Source organism: Phalacrocorax carbo, chromosome 2 (genome assembly GCF_963921805.1).
Source record: "Phalacrocorax carbo chromosome 2, bPhaCar2.1, whole genome shotgun sequence".
NCBI lineage: Eukaryota > Metazoa > Chordata > Aves > Suliformes > Phalacrocoracidae > Phalacrocorax > Phalacrocorax carbo.
The window spans coordinates 64,579,460-64,603,639 of record NC_087514.1 but is presented as its reverse complement, the minus strand read 5'-3'; the positions used below and the strand labels follow the sequence as shown (position 1 = coordinate 64,603,639).

The 24,180-nt window shown below is 39.3% G+C and overlaps 1 protein-coding gene across 2 annotated transcripts in view; it reads right to left on the bottom strand.

Moving 5' to 3' along the window:
• ZNF407 (zinc finger protein 407) overlaps positions 1 to 24,180 on the bottom strand; it is a 350,660-nt gene that overhangs the window by 104,239 nt on the left and 222,241 nt on the right. For both annotated transcript variants that reach the window (XM_064443113.1, XM_064443114.1), the window contains exon 8: positions 655 to 833. In XM_064443113.1, the coding sequence (XP_064299183.1) occupies positions 655 to 833 (179 nt within the window). The remainder of the gene's footprint in view (positions 1 to 654; positions 834 to 24,180) is intronic.

Below are 24,180 nucleotides of genomic sequence, written 5' to 3'. Positions count from 1 at the left end.
ATTAAACTTCTGCCCTCCATTCTGAACTGTAGAATCTCTAAAAACAAAAATCCTTTTCAGAAACACCCTAACTTTTTCCTTTTAATTCCTGTTTCCAAAGCGATGCTTTTGTTTTACATTCCTCCAGTGACTTCCATGTGTGTGCTCTCTAACGTAAAGCCTCAAAACATACATGTAGGTTACTGATCGATCTCTGCTGTTCTGTCTTTTAATGATGAACACTGTCTGCTTTTTTGTAATGAAATCTAAGAATTCTTAAAGTGGTACATTAATTTGCCACTGTATTTCCTAAGGGATTTTGGTTTTCTGTTCTTGGGGGAATAAGGTGGGCAGAGGGACTTAACACATGTTAAAAAATTATTTCTCTGTAGAAGTCCAACTGGGTTTCAAAATAAGGCATCTAAATAGCACGCACTTCTGATGTTTATGTATTGAACTGCAAGCTTTGCTTGTGAAACATTAATGAATTTCAGTGCTTAACACATAACCTTCATCCTTTGTGAAAACTTGAAGAGGACTAAGCCCATTTTAAACCCATATTTTTCTTCAGAATAAATGATAATAACATAACAGCTAGCTTTCTTGCTGCAATCATTTAAGCACACTCCTATAGAAAGGCGAAGAATTCATAAGCAAAGGGAAGAATGACCTTACCAGCATGCAAGTACGCCAGATCAGGGTTTTCAATGTCTGGGTGTAGTTCTTTCAAGTGGTTACGAAACTCCACAGGGATATTGGTTCCATAGTCACATTTGGGACAGTTGTACATTTTTACTCCTTCATGCTTTCCTGTATGTAAGATGTGTTTACGGATATTTTCAGCACAGTTAGACCTAAAAAGCAATGAAAAAAAGAAATAAGTTATATAGCAATTTATTCCCTACTAGCCATTCAATGTTATAACAGAAAATGAGTAGTCATTACTCACTTTTCACTATCTGCCCAATTTTTGTATCCTCTTAAGTTTTGCATAAATGTTGTCCTTTGCATGAAGGCTCCCAAACCTGTTTCAGGTTAACCGAGCAATACATCTAAACCAGAAGCATTTAAAAATGAACCATTTTTGCATTTGCAAAAGCCTTATAAGTTTTATTTTCCTTGATGGTGGTCCTTGACGGACAGAAATTAAGCAAAAGTCTTTAACTTAGCAAAACTGAAATGCACAGATGCCTATAACAACATTCCCAACAGAGCTCACGTGAACCTTTCCTACACAGTTCCTAGATTCCAAGAATTCCTAGATTCCTAAATTCCTAGAATTTGCTATGAATTATTTTTGTAAGGATATTCCACCAACTCTCATCTCACCCTATGAACTGTTCCCAGAAAAGAGAATTGAGTTGTTCAAGTTTATGCCTTTTTGAAAATACACACAGGTTCTGATTTATATCTTAAACACAGCTTTTGCGGAAGCAGTGGTGTTTTCATGCATCAAAGTCAGAATACATATACAATTAGTTTTATGCATCTCAAGGAAATGTCTCTAATGATATTTCTGGAAAAAGAAGTGAATTAAAAAAAAATCTCACATTTCTTTTATCCACAGAGATTCATGAGATGACAGTAATTTTTACTTTCCAGTCTTTCAAATTTTGCAGTCTCATTCCAAAATTATTTTGCATTAGACTTCCCTACTTATTCAGTCTGTGATGAATCCTATATAATATACACTGCTTCTTCATTTACTTCAACCAAAAATAACCATTATATTTATCCTTGAATCAAAATAACAGCCTGTGTAAACATTTTTTAGACTTTCTTAGTACTGTACACTATTAATATTGTCAAACTAAGAACAGTAATTCAGTTCAGCTGAAAAAAATATAAACACTCCAGTGAACTGTATAAATGCATGATACTTCCCAAATATTCAAACAAGACAACAGTAGTATTTTGAGCAACTGATTGTTTACCTGTCACTGTTAATAATAACAGGCACCTAAAAAAAGGACCCCCAAAATAAACTGGAAGTAGCAGCTTGAAGTTCTGTTGGAGTGCTTGTCTCTCCCTTGGAGATGGTCATAGTAAAGCTGATATCTGCCTTACGGTGCTGCCAAAGCTCACCCTCTGTCATGTCCATCTGCTATATACCCGTATAATGATCAGACTCCTGAGAATGTCAGAGAAGACACTTATGTTCACTGAAAAATATGGGAAACATTGGTCCTCAGCATCTTTCAGGATTCAGCCCTAAAAAAATTACAATGCTCATAAATGTTGTTAAAATGAAAGATGTATTTTATTTTAAAAAATAGGATAGTGTACACTGCAATGAAAGCAGGAGACAATCTGGTAACCTTCTATCATGGGTTGTACTTTAAAGGGCAGTGGATTAAAGCAGAGCATACAAATCTGAAATAAAATATCTGTGTCCTTTTAGCTCAGCTCTCATACCATGTTAAGGAAAGAGATAAAACTTTTTACTTTGAAATATTTCTGTGAAATATATAAAGGATCTGTGGAAACCTATGTAAGAATTGTGAAGAAAACCCAGCCTGTTCAAGTCATAAAAGGCCAGTTCTATCTCCTTTGATTTGTGAATTTGCTCTAACTGCCTTAAACGGAGCAATCCCAAAGTCTCATTTATTCAGTCATCAGTAAAAATATGTGACTAAACATGCCAACATACTGATATATTCATCATGGGAAATAAAAATTTTTAAAAAAATATTTTTCCGTGTGACAAGGCCAGAAAGGCTTAATCAGAAATGAGGAATATGAGATCACAAGGCATTACAAATGGCCTCTGGTATTAGGTTGCAATGCAGCAATTGCAATCATAAGGTAAACCATGAAGGTAACAACTGGCAAATCCAAGCACTTTTGAAGCCAAGTAATACCTTTAAATATGACATGACAAAAATGTACTGCGTATAAAATGCTTTTTTTAATTATTCAGTGTGCTTTGACTGCCTGCTTTATTAGGAATCTTCTCCTGTGCACTGTACAAGTATGTCATTATATGTCTGACACAACACCCCCCCACCCCCACCCCCCCAAACTCTGTGTATGGGTGTACTTATATCGCTTCATCTCATATGACTAAACACAGGGGTCTGTGATTTTAAACAGCACTGCATTTTCATTAAAGCTATGCCACGATAAACATCTAACCAAAATATTATAGTGTTGCAACAGCGGTGATAGTTAAGCATTCAACAGGCTTTGTATTATAAAATGCACTTCAGGAAGTTTATAAATTTTGAGATAAAGATTCGCTTTGTTCTGAAATTTGGCAATGTAGAGCCCAGCTCAAAAGAAATTGAGTAAAGTCTGTCTGTTTTTTGAGTTCCAGTTTGAATTACAGCCACAAACAAATAAATGCAGCTTTTAAGAGGTTAGCCCATGTCCCAGAAAGGCTAAACCAGCGGTTTCTAAGTTAAATTACTATTATCATTCCTTAATGTAAGCGTGCTTTCCTCCTTATGATCCATTTTCCATGTTGAAAATCAAATGTTTATGTGTCTAGCAATTTTTCCATGCTCTGGAATAACAGAAAGGGCACTCATTAGAAAGACTTAATTAGGCTGAATCTATAGTCTATGGGTTTGTATTTGATGCTGATGCAGAGAAGTACAACTGTAATTTTGTTTTTATTTCATGTCTTGCAGTGAGTCTTAGGTTTGACACTCAATGCAAACCCCACAACAATCCTATTAAAGGGAAGTGGAAGGCCTGTATAGAGTTTTCATGTCTTGTCAGTGCTATACATGGTGAAAGCGAAGATGGGACAGGCTCCTAAGTCACGTTCCAGATGAACAGCAAATGTGAGCTGAAAAGCTCAGCCCAATCTTCACATGCAACAAGCCTGTACAAACTCCTCCATCAAAGACTGATGTATTTCAAAGGGCACAGGCCTACTTCCCACTGCACACATCCAGGAGAGCTCCTGCGTTCCTGCAAAGGACAATGCTGTGAAGGGAGATGGACGGCAAGTTTCTCCTGAGAAATGCAGCTACTGCTTAAGACTAAAGGAAAACCTTCTCTGGCTGAAGTTAGAAGAGGACTTTTATCTCTAATGCTCATCACACAATGATGTGTTCACGTTGCTGTTCTAACTCCACAGTTCCTGTTGCCATTAGAAGTCCACTCCTACCAACCAGTTACTTGTCCCTTTTGCTGCTCTCAATAAACTGAAGGTTGCTGCATATTGAAATTTCATAAACTGAAATGATTTGTCAACTGTAAAATTGTACTTTAGTCACAGAATCACAGAATGGTTGAGGTTGGAAGGGACCTCTGGAGGTCATCTGCTCCAACTCCCCCTGCTCAGGCAGGGTCACCTACAGCCAGTTGCCCAGGACCATTTTCAGGCAGCTTCTGAATATCTTCAAGGATGGAGACTCCCCAGCCTCCCTGGACAACCTGTGCCAGCGCTCAATCACCCTCACAGTTGAAAAGTGTCTCCTGATGTTCTGAGGGAACCTCCTGTGTTTTAATTTGTGCCCATTGCTTCTTGTCCTGTCACTGGGCACCACTGAAAAAGAGCCTGGCTCCATCTTCTTTATACACTCCCTTCAGGTGTCTGTGCACATTGATGACATCCACCCTGAGTCTTTTCTCCAGGCTGAACAGTCTCAGCTCTCTCAGCCCCTTCTTCTTTGAGAGACATGCTCCAGTGCCTTCATCATCTTAGTGCCCCTTTGCTGGACTCTCTTAAGTATGTCCATGCCTCTCTTGTACTAGAGAGATCAGACCTGGACCCAGCACTCCAGGCGCAGCCTCACCAGTGCTGAGTAGAGGGGATCACCTCCCTTGACCTAACACAGCCCAGGGTACAGCTAGCTTTCTTTGCCGCAAAGGCATGTTGGTGGCCCATGCTCAACTTGGTGTCCACCAGGAATCCCAGGTCCTTTTCTGCAAAGCTGCCCCCAGCATATACTGGTGCATGGGGTTGTTCCTCCCCGTGTGTAGAACTTAGCACTCCCCCTTGTTGAACTATATGAGGTTCCTGTCAACCCATTTCTCCAGCCTGCTGAGGTCCCTCTGGGTGGCAGTGTGACCCTCTGGCGCATCAGCCACCCCACCCAGTTGGGCATCATCTGCAAACCTGCTGAGGGTACACTCTGCCCCATCATCCAGACCATTAATGAAGATGTTGAAAAGGACTGGACCCAATATTGACCCCTGGGGTACACAGCTAGTTACTGACCTCCAACTAGACTTTGTACCACTGATCACCACCCTCTGGTCCCAACTGTTCAACATGAATAATGTATCCAAAAAAGATGTAAGTTACTTTTGATGTCATTGTCACTTTGTAAGCAAATCTCAGAATACTGATAATGACCTAGATAGGAACAGGATACCACAGCAAAAAATCTGGGTAGGTATAACAGTGTTATATATATACACACAGTCATCTTCCAATGGACATCTGCAATGGCACCCTACCATAATGACGCTCAGAGCTTGTCAGCAATTGGGCCTAAAGCAAACTTCCCTATACCAAGGATGAGAACAAAACAGTTTATTCAAGTTTTCATTGGTGACTGTGCTTACACAGGCATCATCCACAGAGAGACACGCTCGTCTGCTTCTTAGCAGCATTGATCTGCTTTGCTGGGAGAGTGGAATAAAGTGGAAGGTTAGTAGTAGCATAAAACGGCCAGACATTTTGTCAGTGTGGAAGCTGGAAGCTGTTGCCTTTTTTTACTTCTTCCCTCTCCCATTGCCTCTTTCCTGTGCATATATATATATTAGTTCTGTTACCAAAAAATAGGGCATTGTGCTAAAAGCAAGAAACAGAGTGGCTGGTCTACTGAACAGTGGGAAAATACGTGCTCCTAGAGCATGGGGCAAAATTCTCATGCCTTCCTCTCTAAGCCAGAACATACTATCATTCCTCTAGCCCCTAGAAGTAGTATAACTCTGCCACTATGAAGACATTTTCTCAGTTGCACTGAAAAGCTATAGTCTGCCACTGACCAGATTCCTTAGCAAAACTAGGTCTACCCCATTGAAAACAGCCGCCCTGTTTGGGGCTCTGGGATGGCAGAGTACAGATGTGCACTTTGCAGGAGGCAGAGGTGGGAGTTCAAAGTCAGCAGCAGGGAAACACGGGAGGAACAATGAGCCTTGGAGCAATTTTGTGCCAGGTGGGGAATTGTCAGCCTGAAGGTCCCACAGTAAGTGCTGTCTGCAGTCATTATTCCCCCATTGCCTCTTCCTTCTCTCCCACCTGGCTCAGCCAGCCAGCCAGCCTCACCAGCCCAGGCTGTAAGAGAGCAGGGATTTGGGCATTCCTTCCCCATGCAGAGGGGCTCAGCCCCAGCCTTGTGGCTGGATGCAGGGTGTCGTGCTGTGCCCTCCTCCCAGCCAGCAGCACTGGTTTAAGCAGACCATGGAAACAGCTGAATTCGGTAGCTAACTGCAGAGCTGTGGCTGCCCAATACCAGAGCTATCTGCTGTTCTCATCTTTTACGTGGCATTTTGGATAAAAATCATAAAGTAAGAGAAATTTACAAAATATCTTCTGTTAATTCTGAATTTGCCTGTGCAGTATAGGAATGCTTCTGTATTTTCTAAGGGTTTTGTACATGAGAATACATTAGCATTGTATTCAACAGCTAAGTGAAATATAGCAGGAAGCGACTTATTTTTATTAAGATGTTTTACTAATAGGGAACTGAAATTAGACCACTCTTCCATTATGCAGTGCCTGACATTTTCAGAAAGATGCTTACTGCAAGACATGGAAATTGAAGGTTTCAGAGGTGCAAGTGAGGCAAAATGTTAATTATCTAGCCAACTAAGTTTAAAATTTTAGCACCTTGTAGGGCTCTTATTTGCACAAAATAAACCTTTTTTCAGAAGGTTTTCTCCAGGACATTAGGTATAGACATCCTCTTTCTGCAGAGAAATGCATATAACCTAAAGGACTTATGGCAGCTCCATGGAGGTCACTATTTACAACATAAAAAACACCAAACACAGTGATACAACCAAGAGAAAAGATTTCTAGTTTTCCCCTGTTCATCAGTATAAATCAAGTTCACTCTCATATGGAGAGCACTCTGAAGGTCTTCTGCACTGTTTATACCCCACTATGAAACCTGCAAGAACTACACAGACATTGCAGTATTCTGATTGAAAAATAGCAAAGTCTCCAGATCTTTCTTCCAGAAATACAAGCAGTTATGCTAAAAGCAAACTCCTCATGAAAGCAAAAGGTATTATTGTAGATTCTTAACCTCAGTTATTCACCAAAAATTTGCAGGTGTTTCAATGAAAATACCACCTAACTTGGTAAACTGCCTTTAAATCAAAACTGCAATAATGTAATTACACTAGAAAAAGAAAGCCATAGACTTTTTGAAATGCAAAGTCATGTAGTTTGACCTCATGGATAGCACAGTTCATAAAAAGTTTACCCAGTGGTTCTTTCCTTAAGTCTTTTTGGTACTAAAACATGATTTTCAGAGACACGCTGAAATCTGAAGGAAAGCAACAGGGATCCCATTATAATTGTAGGCAAATTACAAGGGTTTGTAAAAGTGAGAATGATCAACTATAGAGTATTTCTCATATTCCTGCATCCAGCTAACAGACAGTGTTACATTTCCAACACAGCTTGCTCAGCTGAAGGGTCCTCTGCTATCTGGACCTCCAGTAGATGAGCTACACAGACTCAGTTCCTTTCATCCCACTTTGGGAAATCATCAGATTTTTCCTAAACTCTTTCCAGTTGTAAACATTGATTTAAAATTTGAGTACTAGAGTGTATTTCACACCAGTGCTGCATACAAGGATGACATGACATCCCCCGTGCTCAGCATTCTCCAGTTCCAGCCAGGAGTTCCGAGAGCTCCTGGATACTCCTTCGAAGCACCAAGAGCTCCTGTTCACTCATTTATATGCAGGAACCTTTCAGGTTTTTCTTTCCCAGCATTACTGCTTCCCAAAATACAACCCTTCTAGCCTGCCTTTATTTCTTACTTGCATTAAACTGTATGAAAACTAGCATTCAGTGGAGTGACAGTAAACAACCTAATGGGCAATATTTTCTTGACAGGAAAGAAACAAATACCTCAATCTGTGGTAATTACATTATACGAATAGGCTTATTCAATCAAAACCTTCACAATGACAGTCACTCTGCCCAACTTCTACTCAGCAAAATCTGAGACAAACAAACCAACCAAAAATTCTTCCCAGCATACTCAAGATTTATCTACATTTCTGTTTTATAAAAGAAAATAAACTGATTGCCAGTTAACTCAAACTAGCTACAACATTACACACAATCTGCGTACAACACTAGCCCTCAGTTCATACCACAAGTTTAAAATTTAAAGTATTGCCTTACCTCCTCAGTGCAGGTCAATACGGTATTGCACAAGAAATAATGAAGAACAGAAAAATATCATGGCCCAAAATACATTCTAAAATGTGTTGAAACTAATATTTAAAACTGTAATTATTATTACTATATATATGTGCATATATATATGTATGAGAAATACCGTACATTTTCTCGGTCTTATTACTAGCATGAACCTAGGTTACGTTTTTCTTGCTCCTTTTCCTTTTTAAGCAAAAATTCTACCTTCTATTTAGGTTTTAAATGACTGGGGGAACAATCACATGAATAAAAGTGCTGGTGCTCTGCAACCGACCTCAGTTATCAAATGACTTATGATATTATTGCCAGAATTAGCAGCATACAGCTCCATGGGAACTCAGGAGGTCAACCACAATGTACCCAGTGCCAGCTCAGTTCTGCCTATGTCACTGCTGGCAAACATCTCTCTAAAGACCTCTGGTGGACCATGGCAACAAGCTGCTGTGGGACAACGTCTTTACCACTACAGCTGTTTCTGCAGTGAACATTTGCCCACAGCTTTTCAACCATACCAAGCTAAGCTGACTGAAATACACATCCACAGTGTCATAAAAATGCATGCCCCCCAAACTGGCGGCCACATGTATTGCCGTGTTTTACATGTACTGCCATGTGTTGCATGTATTGCCACTCAGAAAACATGAAATACCCCATAAAAGAGAGTGCACTACATTTACATGTTTTAATGAGATTTTATGATACAGTCAGTTTCACAAAGAAAATAATAAAAATGTATCTGGGATTTATTCTGACAGTATTATAGTAACACCCAGGGATAATAATCGTAATGTTTTCTGCTTTTCTACATTTATAGCTTTGCATTTTTTTCTGTAATGATCTATTTGTTATGACATACAGTATGTGTGACAGATGTCCAATGCTGGCTGCTAAAAAGTAGCAGAGCCCTGTAGGGAAGCAGCAAAAACTTGTGCGTCAGCACTGAAAATGATGGAAGATTGATAATTACTGCTTATGTCTCAGCTCAATTCAGCAGACTAGCATGCCCAAATTGTAATCTGGCCACAGATCTACCATTATATTGATAATGTATGGGAATAAAAATGCCCATGATCAAATAATTGATCATTACAAATACATGTGATACAAGTTGATTACGATAGCCAAAATGCACTCTTTTAAAGGAAAATTCAGAGTAATTGAAGATTCCAAAGAGAAGTAAGAAGTGATGTACTCTAGTCTTGTTTACTTCTGCAGAATCCGCACAGTGAACAACAATCGAAGTATAAAACCAGTGCGGGCATCTAGATTCTAGTCATGAATTTTCAGTCAGAATATTTTTCTCAAAAAAAAATAATAATTAGTTCACAACACACTTAATAACAAAGAAAACCTGATTTATGCAGAAAAAGAAATATCTCTGATTCCAAGGAAATAATGGCTTCCTGCCTTAAATGCTCCATTAATTCTGCTTTCTGCAGGAAGAGAAAGAAGTTAAGAGGAACCTTTTAGACAAAAACCTGCAAATTATGTCCACACTACTAGACTGAGGAGGAGCAGGTGGAAAGCGTGCAGAAAGGCAGGGAGATGTGCCTCAGCTCTTGACCTGTGCTGTGGTCCCCACCACACCCGGAGGTGCCGTGCAGAGCTGGGCCGCTCAGCTCCTGAGTCTGTCAAGTAGCATTGTGGAGGGAGCCACAGTGACTCCTTCTACTGACTAGAGGGGTCAGGGAAAGCAAACCCCAAAAAAGCATTTTTTTTTTTTCACAGGACTGATCTGCTACTGAAAACTTTCCATAACATTTGCTAGGACTCCTGGCTTCTGCCCTGCTGCAGGCAAGAGTGGGCTCTGTAATGGCCTGGCTCAAGGGCCCTCTGGACCCGCCTGCCTGCAGTGTGAGGGATGCAGAGGTCTGCTGTGCACAGTGCGCTGCTGCACTGTGTCAGCCGAGGTTTAAGTGGCAGAAATAGCAGGTGGAGTTCATCTATTTCCCAGTAACTGAGAATAATCACTCCATTGTTCATGGGCTTCCTCCCTCCCCCTTTCCTTTCTTGTTGGAGCAGATGGCATAAAAGAAAAGTTGGTCTGAGAAGCAGCATCTCTGCAGTGGTGTAAAGATGGAGACCGGGCTTTAAGTATCATAGGCCATGCTTTAGCAAGGTACTTACACATTTGTGCAGCTTAAGTACAAGCAGCCCCATTGACTTCAAAAGAATGACTCACAAGCTTAAATTTATGTACATGATCAAATACCTTGCTGAAATGAGGCCATGGAAAACATCCATTTTTAAAAAAAGCTAGGATGTATTTAATTGAAGACACACTTTTCCTTTCAACATCATTTTTTCCCCTATTGTACTTCTTTTAATGACCACATAAAATAACTGAACAACTCTGTAGAGTCTGCTTGCATATCCTCAGGAACCCATAAAGTATTTTCACAAATATAAAAGTGCAGATGGAGCCTAAGAAAGGGTGTGGAGTCTACAGGCTGCACAAGATGAAACTGGACTCCTAATGTGGCTGGAGTCAGAAATGATAGCAACAGACCCTAAAGGCTGACTGTCAATCTCAGATGCAGATGGCACTTCTTCCAACTGGCCTTTGTGTCAGTCCCTTCAGCCATTTTAGTGACAACACGGCTCCCTAGAGGGCAGATCCTGTTGCTTTGCAGCCTGGATTCATACCCAGGGCACTGTGGTCTGTATGATCTCTGCTCAAAGTAGGTTTTTTTAATGCTAATACATTGCCTCTTCTTGCCCTATCCCAGCCCCAACCCCCCATGGAAAAAGAGATGGTCATTTTCTTCCTCATTTCAAATGTTCCAATTTATCAATGGAATAAGCATTAATTGTCTGAAAGACTCACTTTTGTTATGCATGCCAAAAGTAGATAAAAAATCCCTGCTAATAAAATTTGCAGGTGACACTGTAATTGGTAGCATGATTAATAATGATGACACTGCAGTCATACGGAGCAAGCAGAACTCTTTCACGAGCTAGGCGTGTTCAATCAAAACGTGTACACACACAACTACACGTTAGGTCTCACACCTTTGCACAACGCATGCAAGTAACTTAAAGAATGCGATAACGCTGTGAAAAGCTGTGATATTGAAAATGATTTGGGGATTAGCGGACCAGAGGTTTAATGTGAGCTTCCAGTGTGATGCCATGAGCAGAAAGGTCCCGTGTCATCTTTAGATGCATAAGCAAGGAAGTAGCAAGCAAATGTAAAGACGTAATGTTCTTTTTGTGACACCGGAGAAAATAACTCTAGAACATCTACTTCCCACATTACTGCCTACATTTTAAAAAGGAAACAAACAGCCAAAACATTATTATTAATAGAAATCTAAGGTAAGGGGAAACCCCCACCCCAAACATTAAAATTAAAAACCCTTCTGTTTTGCATATTGCATTCGAGCTTGGGGCATGAGTAATTTAACAGGGAATAAATGTGTGATTAAGGGACACCTTAAACTTAGAGAAAACCTGCAACAAAACCAAAAACAACGACTACAAGTTACAGTCAAATTTAAATGGGAAATAAAGCACAATTTCTTCAGCACTTACAGCAATTAACCTTTCACACAAGAGGACTGGGTTCTCCAACTTTGGATGTTTTCAGATCAAACCTGGATGTCCTTCTAGAAGATAACATTTAGTCAAATGCATGAGGCTCAGTACAGAGCAAACTGGAAATAAACTATGCAGTTTGTTTTATGTAGAAGGTCAGACTAGCTGAGCTTAAGGCTTTTTCTGGGCTCAGCGTCTACGAGAAGTACAGAGTAAGTCTGAAAAATGTCATTGTGAGGTCAGACATTTATTGTGTTTCCATGATGTCATGGAAATTTGTTCAGTCTGCAAATTAAAATATACTCTTCCTGGCTGTCAATACGGCAAAACCATCTTAGGTTCTGAAAGTCAAATCTGGTTCTTTCATTGGAGGTATGATTGATTATCTGATCTAAAATCTGCCTTGAAAGTAGATATTGGAGAAACATCATTCTCTTCAGATTATGTCCTCATAAGGCCATTGTCTGCACAAATATAAGTAAATGCAGCATTTGGCTCTGTACTTTGAGCTTACTTCACAGTCATCATTCATCCCAGGAAAACTGGTGTTAAGAGTAGGGAGCAAGCAAAACTTAATTTTTGTTCCTACAAGAGTACATTTGCCTACAAGGACGCCCTGCTGCTCAGTAAGAAATTGCAGTTTTCATGTAGCTAGGTTTTCACAGCAGACCTACACGTCAAGTTCAACATGCTGAGTACTTCACCGAGAGATAGCGAAATGGAATGCTGTTGAATGAGAGCACTGAGCTATGTATTTGACTTGCCTAGCATACCTAGTGCATATATACAAAGTAAAATATATAAGGTTTCCAGCACTTCTACTTCAGACTATTCCAAGTCCCAGATAAACTGTCTTGTAAAATTATTAGCTTAAAATGGGACCACCCAGAACAGATAAATTACTAGTGTTCTTTCAACTATACACAATTATGTCTAAATATTAGATACAGTATTTTAACTAGAGAGGAAATCAGGGCAACACTGTAAATCTATTGATTGAGAAGAATAGGAACTGCCTGAATGGCATTGCTTCAAAAAGCTGATCTAGTACCCAAGAAGAATAAAAAATTAAACACCAGGGAAAAGCCTTCTGAATGCCAATGAAATTCTGTCGATTGAGGAATCTTATAGACCAATGCCAAATAAATTATCCTTTGATCATGTATACAAAGGTTCTGTCTTAAAGAAAAAAAAAAACCACATAAAAATAAAACCTATCATATTACATGAAAAGAAACGTTTTCATTTAGTATAGATGGTGTTATGGACTTGCCTTTTTTCCCCCCACAGAGGGTTAACATGGAAAGAGGCAAAAATGGTAAAATACAAAACTTGTTCTTTGGCTTCATCTTTCACATTCCTGTATCATACTACAGCACAAACTAATGAACTTGCTCATCTTCGAAAGCCCTTTTGCATGCTTCTTCCTTCACCGTTAACTCTGATCTTTGCGGATCTTCCCTTATGTGTGTGCCAATTTTACTGGTATAATATGTGCACTTTTATTAGTTGTGTTCTGATGATTTCTACTGAGAGGTACTTAAAGCTTATACAAGTCAAAAACTATTTTATCACTTCTGAAGAAAACTAATAGGGCAGAGTCACTGAATGATAAGAGAGAGAGAGACCACTGAATTTATTTAATAATCCATGTCCATTTCACAAAAATGGCCTGTGTAATCCTTTTAAAAATAATAACCTGTTCATTTCAGACCTTGCACAATGCCTCTCTTTGTCCCTTGTAAGTCTCTCAAATGTCTTATTTTAAAGGAATATATAGTACTCCCGGAAGACATTTTCCCATTTCTATTCTCTTCAACTCCTGTGAGCCCTTGTTCTGTGTGATAAGGCAATCTCCTTCGGGATCTGAGCTGTGTAGTTTCGCACCACGAGTGACAAGGACTCGACTTGAATAACTGCTGTGCGCAGGTTGTAATTATGTCAGCTGGAGTGTTGAACAAGGGGACTGATTAATGTGAGCCCCAGCCCAGGCACAGTCCCTATCAAAACCTTCGTGCAGGCCAGCAGTGGGGATGGGTTAAAGCAGAAAGACAAAACATGCTGTATCGTCCATGATAGATGAATTGCTCCAACAGTCTTCAGGCAGATGTTCCAGGACAGTATAATATACAATTACTCTGCCTTATCACCTTCCCAGGGACAATAAAGCTTCCTCCTTCTATAGCTCATGTGAGTGAAGGCAAAATTAGTTTTACTTTTACAACACTGACTCACTTATCATGTTGCCTTGATTGTGCTTTTACAGCTAAAGAAAACATATATTCCACTCTTAAACTAAGAAAAAAAAACCCCAACCCACCACAAAAAACCCTGCACTCCTCACCTTTTATACAAAACCAAATTATTCCTTCAAATCTATTCAGCATCATAGTAATACAGTCCTTAAAGGGCTAATTCAGAGAATTCTAGGGAACACAACTAACTTTAGAACAACTGGACCTATTCATAGGCTTAATGCTATATCTATGTATACAAAGGTACATTACTGAATCAAGTCAGAATACATAGATAATTAAAAATACATAGGTTTTGTACAAAAGATGCCTATGTGAATAAAATGCCCTTAGTGACTATTTTTGCCCTTAGTGACTATTTTAACTAAGCACTCATTCTAAAAATACCACAGTACTCTTGTAAAACAATTATTTGAGAAGTCATTAATCCACATACCTCTTTAAAGGCCACAAGAGTTTAGTGTGTAACTATTATAAATAATCCAAGTATTTTCCAAAAAGTAACCAGAAATTAAGGAAATAATAGAAAATTAGGAAGAAAGCTATATATATGTGTTTCATTTTTGTTATCAGATGTATACAGATTTCTTTTGCTGCCAGAAGTAGACCTTATGTTCAGGGCTATTTCCAAGAGTTTACAGAACAGCAGAAGAATATAGCTCATAATACCCTGATATCCTTTCTTTCTAAATACTGGATGGTTAAAGCACAGCTTCTTGATCTATAAAGAACAGAGTCTAAACAGGTCCACTTGCATTCAAAGATGCATTGCTTTCAGTACTACCCTTTCTTCAGTGATATAACAATGACATGATCTCAAACAACAAAACAAAGCACACCCAAAAATGCACTTAGAGAGGCAAATATCTGAAGGTCAGGTTTAAAAACAAAACCAGACTAAAACAGCAAAGGCTGATCTTGATAATACTTAAGACTGCACATGTATTTGAAAAAATCTATTTGTATGCATTGATTTCTCATGAAACGTATTGGATTACTAGTCCTAGAAATGAGAGATGAGATTTTTCGAAGGAGACTATGGGAATTAGGCACTGACATTGCACTTCAGCTGAATGCAGGCTCCCAGCTGTTCAAGCTTCTTTGAGGTTTTAGCCATTAAACAGTATCACAGTCTTGGCAACAGTAAGGTTTCACCATAAGGGTACAGGCCTTCCTATATTCATACGGTGAAATGCAATCCTATGTTTACGATGCAAAAACTGGCTCCAAGAAACCTGATATGTTCCCACTGCACAGCACAATGACATTAGAGGATAGCATGACAGAATGATGTTACGCCACTCACTGCATGGAGGAACAACAGAAAAATCAGTCTTGGCCTCAGAAAAATTACAATCTAAGCACCGAAAAGGACATGACAATCAGAAAATAGGCAAAAGGAGTAGTGATAGGTTTGGGAGACAGCGTATCAGTAAAACAGGGTAGAAATAAGCTTCTGTCTCATTTAGGTGCACTGTTGGGCATGACAGTACTAGAAGGCAACCTAGTCTGTTCACGACCATTCAAGTCCCCAATGCAATTAATGGAGGTAAGAAAGAACTAATGTAGGTCTCAAGATTTGCTTAAATTAGATGTCTACTTTTTCCAAAGAAAGTGTAGGTAGGCAATATGAAATATCAGGAGCTCCCATCTACTCAGGAAAAGGAAACACTGGTATCCCTAACTTTCCAGAAATTAAAGCACTATTCTAGGGAGTAGAAATCCCAAGTTTCGGGCTGGCCTTATCTTGAGGACGGTTGCATCCAGTTCTCTGGTGTCCCAAGAAGTATATTAGCTGGCACAAAATATCCTGCACATACCCTTTCTCATGAAACTCTGCCAACGGACAGTAAGGAACCGCCAGGAGCCAAAAGCAGTTCTAATCCCTGTTTTTAGAATTATCCTTCCGTTTTCAGTTATGTTCCCCACATAACTTTCCTAAAAAAATCCAAACAACAGGCTTCCAAACCTGCGTTCTGTGCCCTCTCAGCAGAGAATCTTCAACAATAACTAGAAGCAGGCTGCAGACAGCACTGTCATTATTAATTAAATGAATCCTGGCTTCTCTAATTTTCAGGCCTCTAACACATACCCATGAATACAGGAATAGGAGCCTGTTCACCTAAAAGGTGTACCAAAAGTCTTGAGGCAGAAATACCCATCTCCCCCGGACAGGGACTTCTGGGCATGCCTCAGTGATTTCACTTAGTTGTGCAAGAACTTGCAAACTCAGTAGAGAAGGAAGTGAAAAACAGAGACTCCTAAAGGGGTAGCTGCCTTTGGATTTAGATGGGTTTTGGCATGATTTAGGGGATCGGGATCCTCTCCACAAAGTTGATGGGAAACTAGAAGTATCTGGGTACTTGATCCCACAATGTACTTGCCTAGTTTAACTTTTTTACTGGTTGGGATATGAAGTCTTGTGAAAGGTGTTGCCAACTCCCTGGCTTTCCACATTTCTCTTAAGAAACAAGTACTTCATGACAGTCGGAGAATGGTGGCTTCACTGGGGACATGGAGGTGATGTGATTAACATCAGTGTGGCCAGGACTTTAACCATTGTCTTTATTTTTGTTTTATAGCATCAGCCCCATGACAGCAGACACCAGCCAGCCAGCAAGAACTGACTCCTAACTGAGCTATGGAGCAGAGATGCTTAGATGGAGAGGGGCTTATTCAGCATCCTTTCTGTTACAGTACTCCTGCCATGCTCCTGGTGAACTGAAATTAAAAATGGGCACTTCAGAGCAGGAAAAGAAAATAAAGATTCTTCTAATATTATGTTGTACTGTTCTGAGGGAAAAGAGATCCAAATGTAAAGAAGGAAGCCAGGAACAGATGTCAGTGGACAAGAACACAGCCAGACCAAAGAAACACTGTATTTGCCTGTCAGAATACACTTGTGCAACCTAGAGCACTAAAAGAGCCAGCATCACCCAATGCTGTATACTCATCTCTCACCTCTTGCACCACCACCAGGCAACACACAGAAGCTCCCAGAAGCTGCACGCACCGGCCTTGATTAGGCTGATTGCCTGACTTGATGTTGCTGCATTTATTTAACCAGAGCAGGTAGTAGCCACCTGCTTTGCCCTTGCAAGGGCTCAGATTTAGGCCCTCCCTCTCTGGTCTGACAGAGATTTGAACAAATCTGGTACAAATTCCTTTATCTTTGAAACCTTTCTTCTACTTGAAAGTATTTTTATTGCTCCTCAAAATGACTACATTTTAGCATACAAAAATCAATCCGCTAAATACCGTGGAAGATGACTGTGCGTTAATTTATTAGCGCTGATCAAAATCTTAAAGACTGAGTAATTAAAATTCAAATTAAATGTGATGAAAGTCACATTTAGTCACCTAAATGAAGATGCTGAATTCCAAATAGGTACAGAGCCACTGGACCCCATGTGAGATGAGAATTTGTGGATGCTCAGCATGACTAAAAACATGTAAAAAGAACTTAGTATCTGTTCAAACTTTGCTTCTTTTCCTCATGTAAATACATCTATCTAGACCTATGCATTATGTCACAGTTGGTCAGTAAATGACCTAAAGAAAACAGAAAAAATGCCAGAGAAACCACTTGTGGAATAATCTCTCCATACAACAGAAAGGTTCTTCCTGTTCACTGACTGAATAAGAAATGTCAGTGCTCTCAATCTCAGGGGTAAAAATCTCTTTCAGATAATCTCTTTTCTCAAGAAAAGTATAGATTAGCTGGGTGTGTTCTCTTTATCCTTAAAAACGCCTTTCAAGTTTTAACTTTTCAAATGACCTGTCCTGACAACTTGCAAAACACAGTTAACTCAGGACCCAAAAACATTGATCTGTGAACACTGTACCAGCTGAAGCATGGTTTCATATGGATTTTTGTCCTGTTCACTAACACTCCCAATGCAGGAACAGCAGCTCCCCAATATGTCCTTTAAGGTGCTTCCATCAGGCAAGAAAAACCACCTGTGCTGGGTGGTGAGCCTGGAACAATACACTGGCTGGTTGTAAGAGAGAAGAATGCATGAGAGCTGAATTTCGCCTGTCGGTTCCTCATCGATTTTTTTCCTCTCCTCTCCTCACCCAATTCTTTCAGGAAACATGTAGGAACTTAAATTATCTCAGCAACTACCACGGGGTGTCAGTTTTGAATGAAACTGGCCAATGGCTTAAAAAGTTTTTAAAGAAACTGAGAGAAGATAGATAGATGGGCTTGTGCAATTCTCGGAACAAGTTAGGGACATCAGGGTAAAAGCAAATCCTTGTCAACTGATTTATAAAAATTGTCTTTTTGAACTAAAGACACATCTCTTTCCTGAAAAGAAAACAAAATACTAATGGCTTTTTATATGTTAAAATACTCATAGCAGATATCTCCAAAATTTGCTAATGGAAGTGGTTCTCTGTATTTTACCAAGAGCTTGTTAACAAAAACATGTATGAAATTTTTCTAATGAGAAATCATCAGAACTTAAGAATTCATTTTGATAATCGCAATACCTTCTAACTTCAACGTGATTTTAAGTATTGTTTGCCCTGTACACTGTGCATGTAAAATTTCAACAGAAATGTTTTGAGGAAGCTCAGTATGGGAAGACATTCCACATGGGACTTCTAGCAGAACAAATTACGTACTCAACTACGGTTGTTAGAGAGAATCTATAATTATCTTGAACAGGGATTGAAGGAGAATGCACTGAAGTTACAGATATAAAGCTATAAATACTACATTTTAAGGGGTACCAGTCATATCATAATGAACTAGTAGGATGATGTTCAGGCAGTTTATGATGTCACTAGAACCACTTGATACATTTATAGGATCATAACACAAATAATTTTACAGTATTATGAACTGCAGAGTTTCTAGGTTTTTTTTTTTTGTGGGGTTTTTTTGAATGATAAAATCAGTAAAAATATAAAAAGATAGCAATGCTGAAGAACCTCAGAAGAAGTGTTACTTTAAGGCATTATTTTAAAATATGCATGTATCTGTGTGGACCTATATTCTAGGAATCATGGTGAGCTTGGCAGTTGGCCTAAGTGGAAGGGAAAACAAACCAGAACTGGCCTGGAGGTCAGCTGGTCTGAGGTACAGAGCAATCTTCAGCTGTGCTACCAACCCTGGCAGCACCGAGGAGATCTGGGCAGTCTTTAAGAGTCAAAAGTCACTTTGCAACCTCCTCTTTACTTCAGGAAGAATAATCAGTTTGGTCTCAGGCTATGAACAGCAGCAGGTATTTCCTATCCCACTCAGTTCCCACTACCTCCCTGCTTCAGCTCATTTACAGAAGTGCGGAAATATCGAGGAATGTCTCCACTCCTATCCCCCCGCCCATGGGGCTGGGAGAAAGAACAGCATTGCACTAGCTTGTTTCTCCCAGCACACTGAGCCTCGGCATGTGTAACCTGTGAGGGGAAGATGAGTGCTGTAGAGACCTTGTCTTTTCTCTGAGGATCTAAAATAAGAAGCAAAAGCTCTGACCCAAGGCATCCAAGAATATAGAACAACCTTTTTTATTTGTATTTTGGATTCTGTTTCTTTTCCCTTAATTATTTTTCCATTATTAAGACAACATACTTAAAAAGAAATTAAAGCACAGAATTCACGTACATGTTGTATGCAACAGGTTAAAGACAAAAAGCTAAACAAACAAGCCTAATATAATAAACAAATTAAATGAACGCTACTACCATGACTTTTAACTTTTTTAATAGACAGAAAGGAAGCTGGAAACTAAAATGTTAATTGACCACCACCCAGCATGTGCAAATATCTTTGAGATTTTTTCAAAGTGGTTTAAAAAAAAAAAAAGAAGAATGGTAACACTAAAGCAGCATTCCATCATTTGCAACAACAAAAGCAAGGGCATTATGTGCTGGCTTTTAGAGAGCAAGTCCCTAAGAAGTCTCAGCAATATCTACATCTGCTATTCAGACCTAAACAGGCCTAGGAAAACGACAAAGACCGTTCCAATCAGGGACAAAACAGATGTAACAAGCAACTTAGTAAGTTACTTGGACAACAGGCTCCTCTCCAGATTGTCTCTTTCTAAGTAAAGCCTCAAGTGAAATAGATCCCTGATCCATGACTTATGAGAATAAAGCAGATTATCATGCAACAGAGTCTGCAAAATGGCTTTAGGGAAGGCGAGCTGTTGTATACCAAATGGCCTATCCTTCCTATGCCACATTTTCCTTTGGGGAATGCACCATCTTCTCCCAGCAGCTCCGGAAAGTAAAGAGACAAGCTCTCCTTGTTCCTGCCAAGGCTTTTACTGTCCAAACCTAAGCAGCAGCTTTGAACCCATGTGATGTAAAGCAACATCCCAGGAACTCTGAGCTCCCAAGCCTCTGATACCTCTGTCTCCAAAGCAGATTGTCTGGAGAGCTGGAGGTCTCAGAGTCGGGCTTTCAGTCTGTAGGGATTTCCCCACCACACTGGGGAGAGGGTGGCCAGGAGCACCAGCCACCCAAGCCCCAAGGGCCAACTCTACCCCAGAGCTTCAGTCCCACCATACTGTAATTCTGGCCCCCGGGAAACACCCTCCAGCCACACTGCAAAGGTGCAGGCCTGGTGCATCAAGCCCTTGACTTCCACTTTTGAGGCAGGGAGCCTCATGGTGGAGGCAGAGGCTTTGGTACCTGCGTTCCTAATGTGCCCCAAAGTACTGCTCCAGGGAAAACTGGGCAGAAGTTGGAATGCACAAGTGATTTTATTTAGCTTCAATAAATCAGGAGTTTCTAACAAAGCTATATTTATTTGGAAAATTGCTCACCAATGCTAATGCATTAGAAGTATCTAAGTAGCAATTTTTCCTTAAACAGAAAAGCTCTTTTTTCCCCTCCTTTCCTTCCTTCTTTTACTTTCTGTTCAACAGTTTATTTCTTTCTCTCATTTTCATCAGCCTTTAAAGGGGAAAAAAACATTTCCTTTTCTTCCCTTGCACTAGGCTACACCTTTTTCTGAAACCACTTCTGAACTGAATTTGCTTTCTGTCTCTTACCAACATTTTAACCTGTTTTGTATGTCGCGTACGAAGGAGGAAAAGGTAAGGTTGTCACAAAGACAGCATTAATACAGAAAAATTTTTACATGGTAGTGGCCATATTGCCTGGAGAATGAACCACACGTAACACAACAGACTTGTGCCTATTAATTTTATCCTGAAGGCCTGTAACGCTACCAAAATATTTTCAGATTGCTAACCACCAGCCAGGTAGTTAGCTGGTAGTTAGCAATAATAATTCCTTGCAGATTTGACCACCCCTAAAGATAGCTTTGGTCCTTTTATAATTACTGGACTGGGGATTAAGGAATGGCAAAAGAAACAAACGTATTTACTTTTTATTCTGTGTTAACAGGCAAGAGCAAAGAAAACATATATACTCACTTTAGCCTTTTTCTAAACTACTTTTTTTAGGTAAAAAGGCCATATTAATTAAGTCACGATGCCAATGATTATTTTTATATCAAATTGTTCCAACAAATGAAGTATATTTGTAGGCATAAAAGATCTTCACTGTACATTTTTTTCAGCAGCTCTGTAAGAGGAAATTACAAGCCTTTTTTGTTACTAAAATCTATATTAAGACCACAGCCTTGCCATTCATCTTGAGGTTAGCATGGAAATTTTATTTACTATGAAAATACCACCTACTTAAGATTATTTTAGTTTGAAATATACGCTGGTGTTTCAGATTTATAAACATTCATTAACTATCTATTAAATATAACTATAGGTATATTCATTATAACATATTTATGCTCCTTAAGAAAGAGGAATAGATAAGACAGTGGTGATTGCATGTGATAGGGAGAAAGAAGTGTGAGGACAGGGAGAAGATAAAATGTGATAATAGAAGACATTAGTTACATTAATCCGTTCAATGCATGAAGTGGCCTTATTCATATTTCTTAAACACCAAACACTTCAACTTTTGGGTTAAGTGTGTTGGTCTCTGATTAAAAAAATAAAATAAAATAGCATCGGTACGGCAGGGGAGAGGCTGCATAAGAAGCAAAGTTTAGGGACAAAGCCCAAATTGAACAGCAAGGGGGAGACAGTAACTACTGAAAGAAATCAGGAACGTGAGAATGTTTTTGCAGAACTTAAATCAAAGTGTGAACAAACTGATAAACTGCTGAGCTAGGATCATGACAGGCTGCATGAGAGAGAAGCTGCCAGAAGCTAAAGCTATATAGGAATTTTTACACTGATATCAAAATGGCTGCATGTCTCAGTAACATTAAACTCAGTGGTCACCCCTGAGGACTCTAGCATGGCATTCAGGCTAAAATACATCACTTAAAAGTTGTTCTTCAAAGGACTCAATCCAAAATGAGGCTAGAACCGTATGATCAACACTTGCAATTGCACCACTGGTTTAAAGATACTTGGGTGGATCCTTAAAGTCCCAGGTCCAGTGGTGCAGGGTTAGCACGAGAATCACAGATTCACTGAATTAAAAAGGCAATTTTTAATTCCTCTTAGAGTGGCCACAGGACCCCTGGACTATGTGGACCATAGTCATCAAGTCTACATACACCAATATATTTGGGTGTGCGTGTACACATGTCTATTTTTAAGAAACAATCATGTTTTCTAACAAGCGTACATTCTGTTAAGTTGCCCATGAAGTGACATTGGCATCTGGCAGGGAGGACAGGGAGAGCTGTGAGAGAGGGCATTTAAGTTCTTTTGTACGCTACTGCCAAAATGATTCTCCAAAATCGCAGAGACAGGATTTCTTGGTCAGTGCAGACAGCATACACATCTCCCAGCCAGGACCATATCATTATTTGTGTGCTCTCTGGTTCTACAAATTTCTGAATGTTAGGAACCACATCTGAAGTCAAGTCTCTTGGTTAGCATGATAGCTGATCTGTATTTTGCGCTACCACATTGCGTATTTTTATTCTGAGTTTACCATATGAACTATTTGCTATAAGCAACAGAAACGTCATAAAGGGAATAATACTAACCATTGTTCTGTATGCCATGCATACACTAGAATAATTAAAGTGTTTTTGTGGCTATATCTAAACTTTATTTCAGATTATTTTTCTTTTACAGACTTAAATGCTACAGCATATTTTATCCCAGATTAATTTTATCTGAATGTTTATTAAAAACTAAGGGCTGAATAATATTCTGAGGATTTTGCATCTGGGAACTATGCCCATGCACTGACAGAATTTCTCTCTAAACTTCTATCTTCATTTGTTTATACATCTGCTAGCACAAGGCAACTGGATATCCTCAACTCCTGCTGCTGATCACAACAGAAGCTTAAATGCTTCCTGAAGGCCCAGTTTGCTCTATTACATGCATGCATTATAGTTCTTAGCAATTTCTTATTAGCACAAAGTATATGCACTTTATTTGCCTATTTCTGCCTCTGTGATATATATATAGAAGTGTTTTTCCATAGCGCAGTGGTGGTTACCACTTGGAGTCCTCATCAGCCTAATGTTCCATACAGTTGTATAACCTAGTTATTTCCTATACATGCATATTAAATTTCACTGGTTACAAACAGCATATTAATGTTAACATTTTAATGATAAATACACTGTTTCATCATTTTATGTAGAAATTGGCTTAACAGCCTTTCAGTTTTGCTATGAATAAGCACATATTGTTACCTCAGCATTTAAAGTCGTCCCTAGTTATCCTTGATACACCTAGGGAATAGTGCGCGGCTGATGCAATCATACCAAGACAAGTAAAAGTTATTGAATTCACCAAAATAAACAGAGAGAAAACACTTACTTTGCACATTCTTATGACTTAGGTGCAAATCCTGGAGCGTATTATAAACTGATCTTTACAACCTATGAACAGATACTGTAAGTCAGAGGGAAATAGGAACTCCCTAGGGACGCTGTCCAAAAAAAGAAAAGTAGCCCCTGCGGAGTCACTCCCCCTAAGTCATTCTGCCGCTGCTGCGGAAAATATGCAATGAATCCTTCTGCAGTTGGAATTTCAGATGCCATAATCCCTGAGAGAATGTTGTCTAATTATTTTATTATGCATAATAAATGTA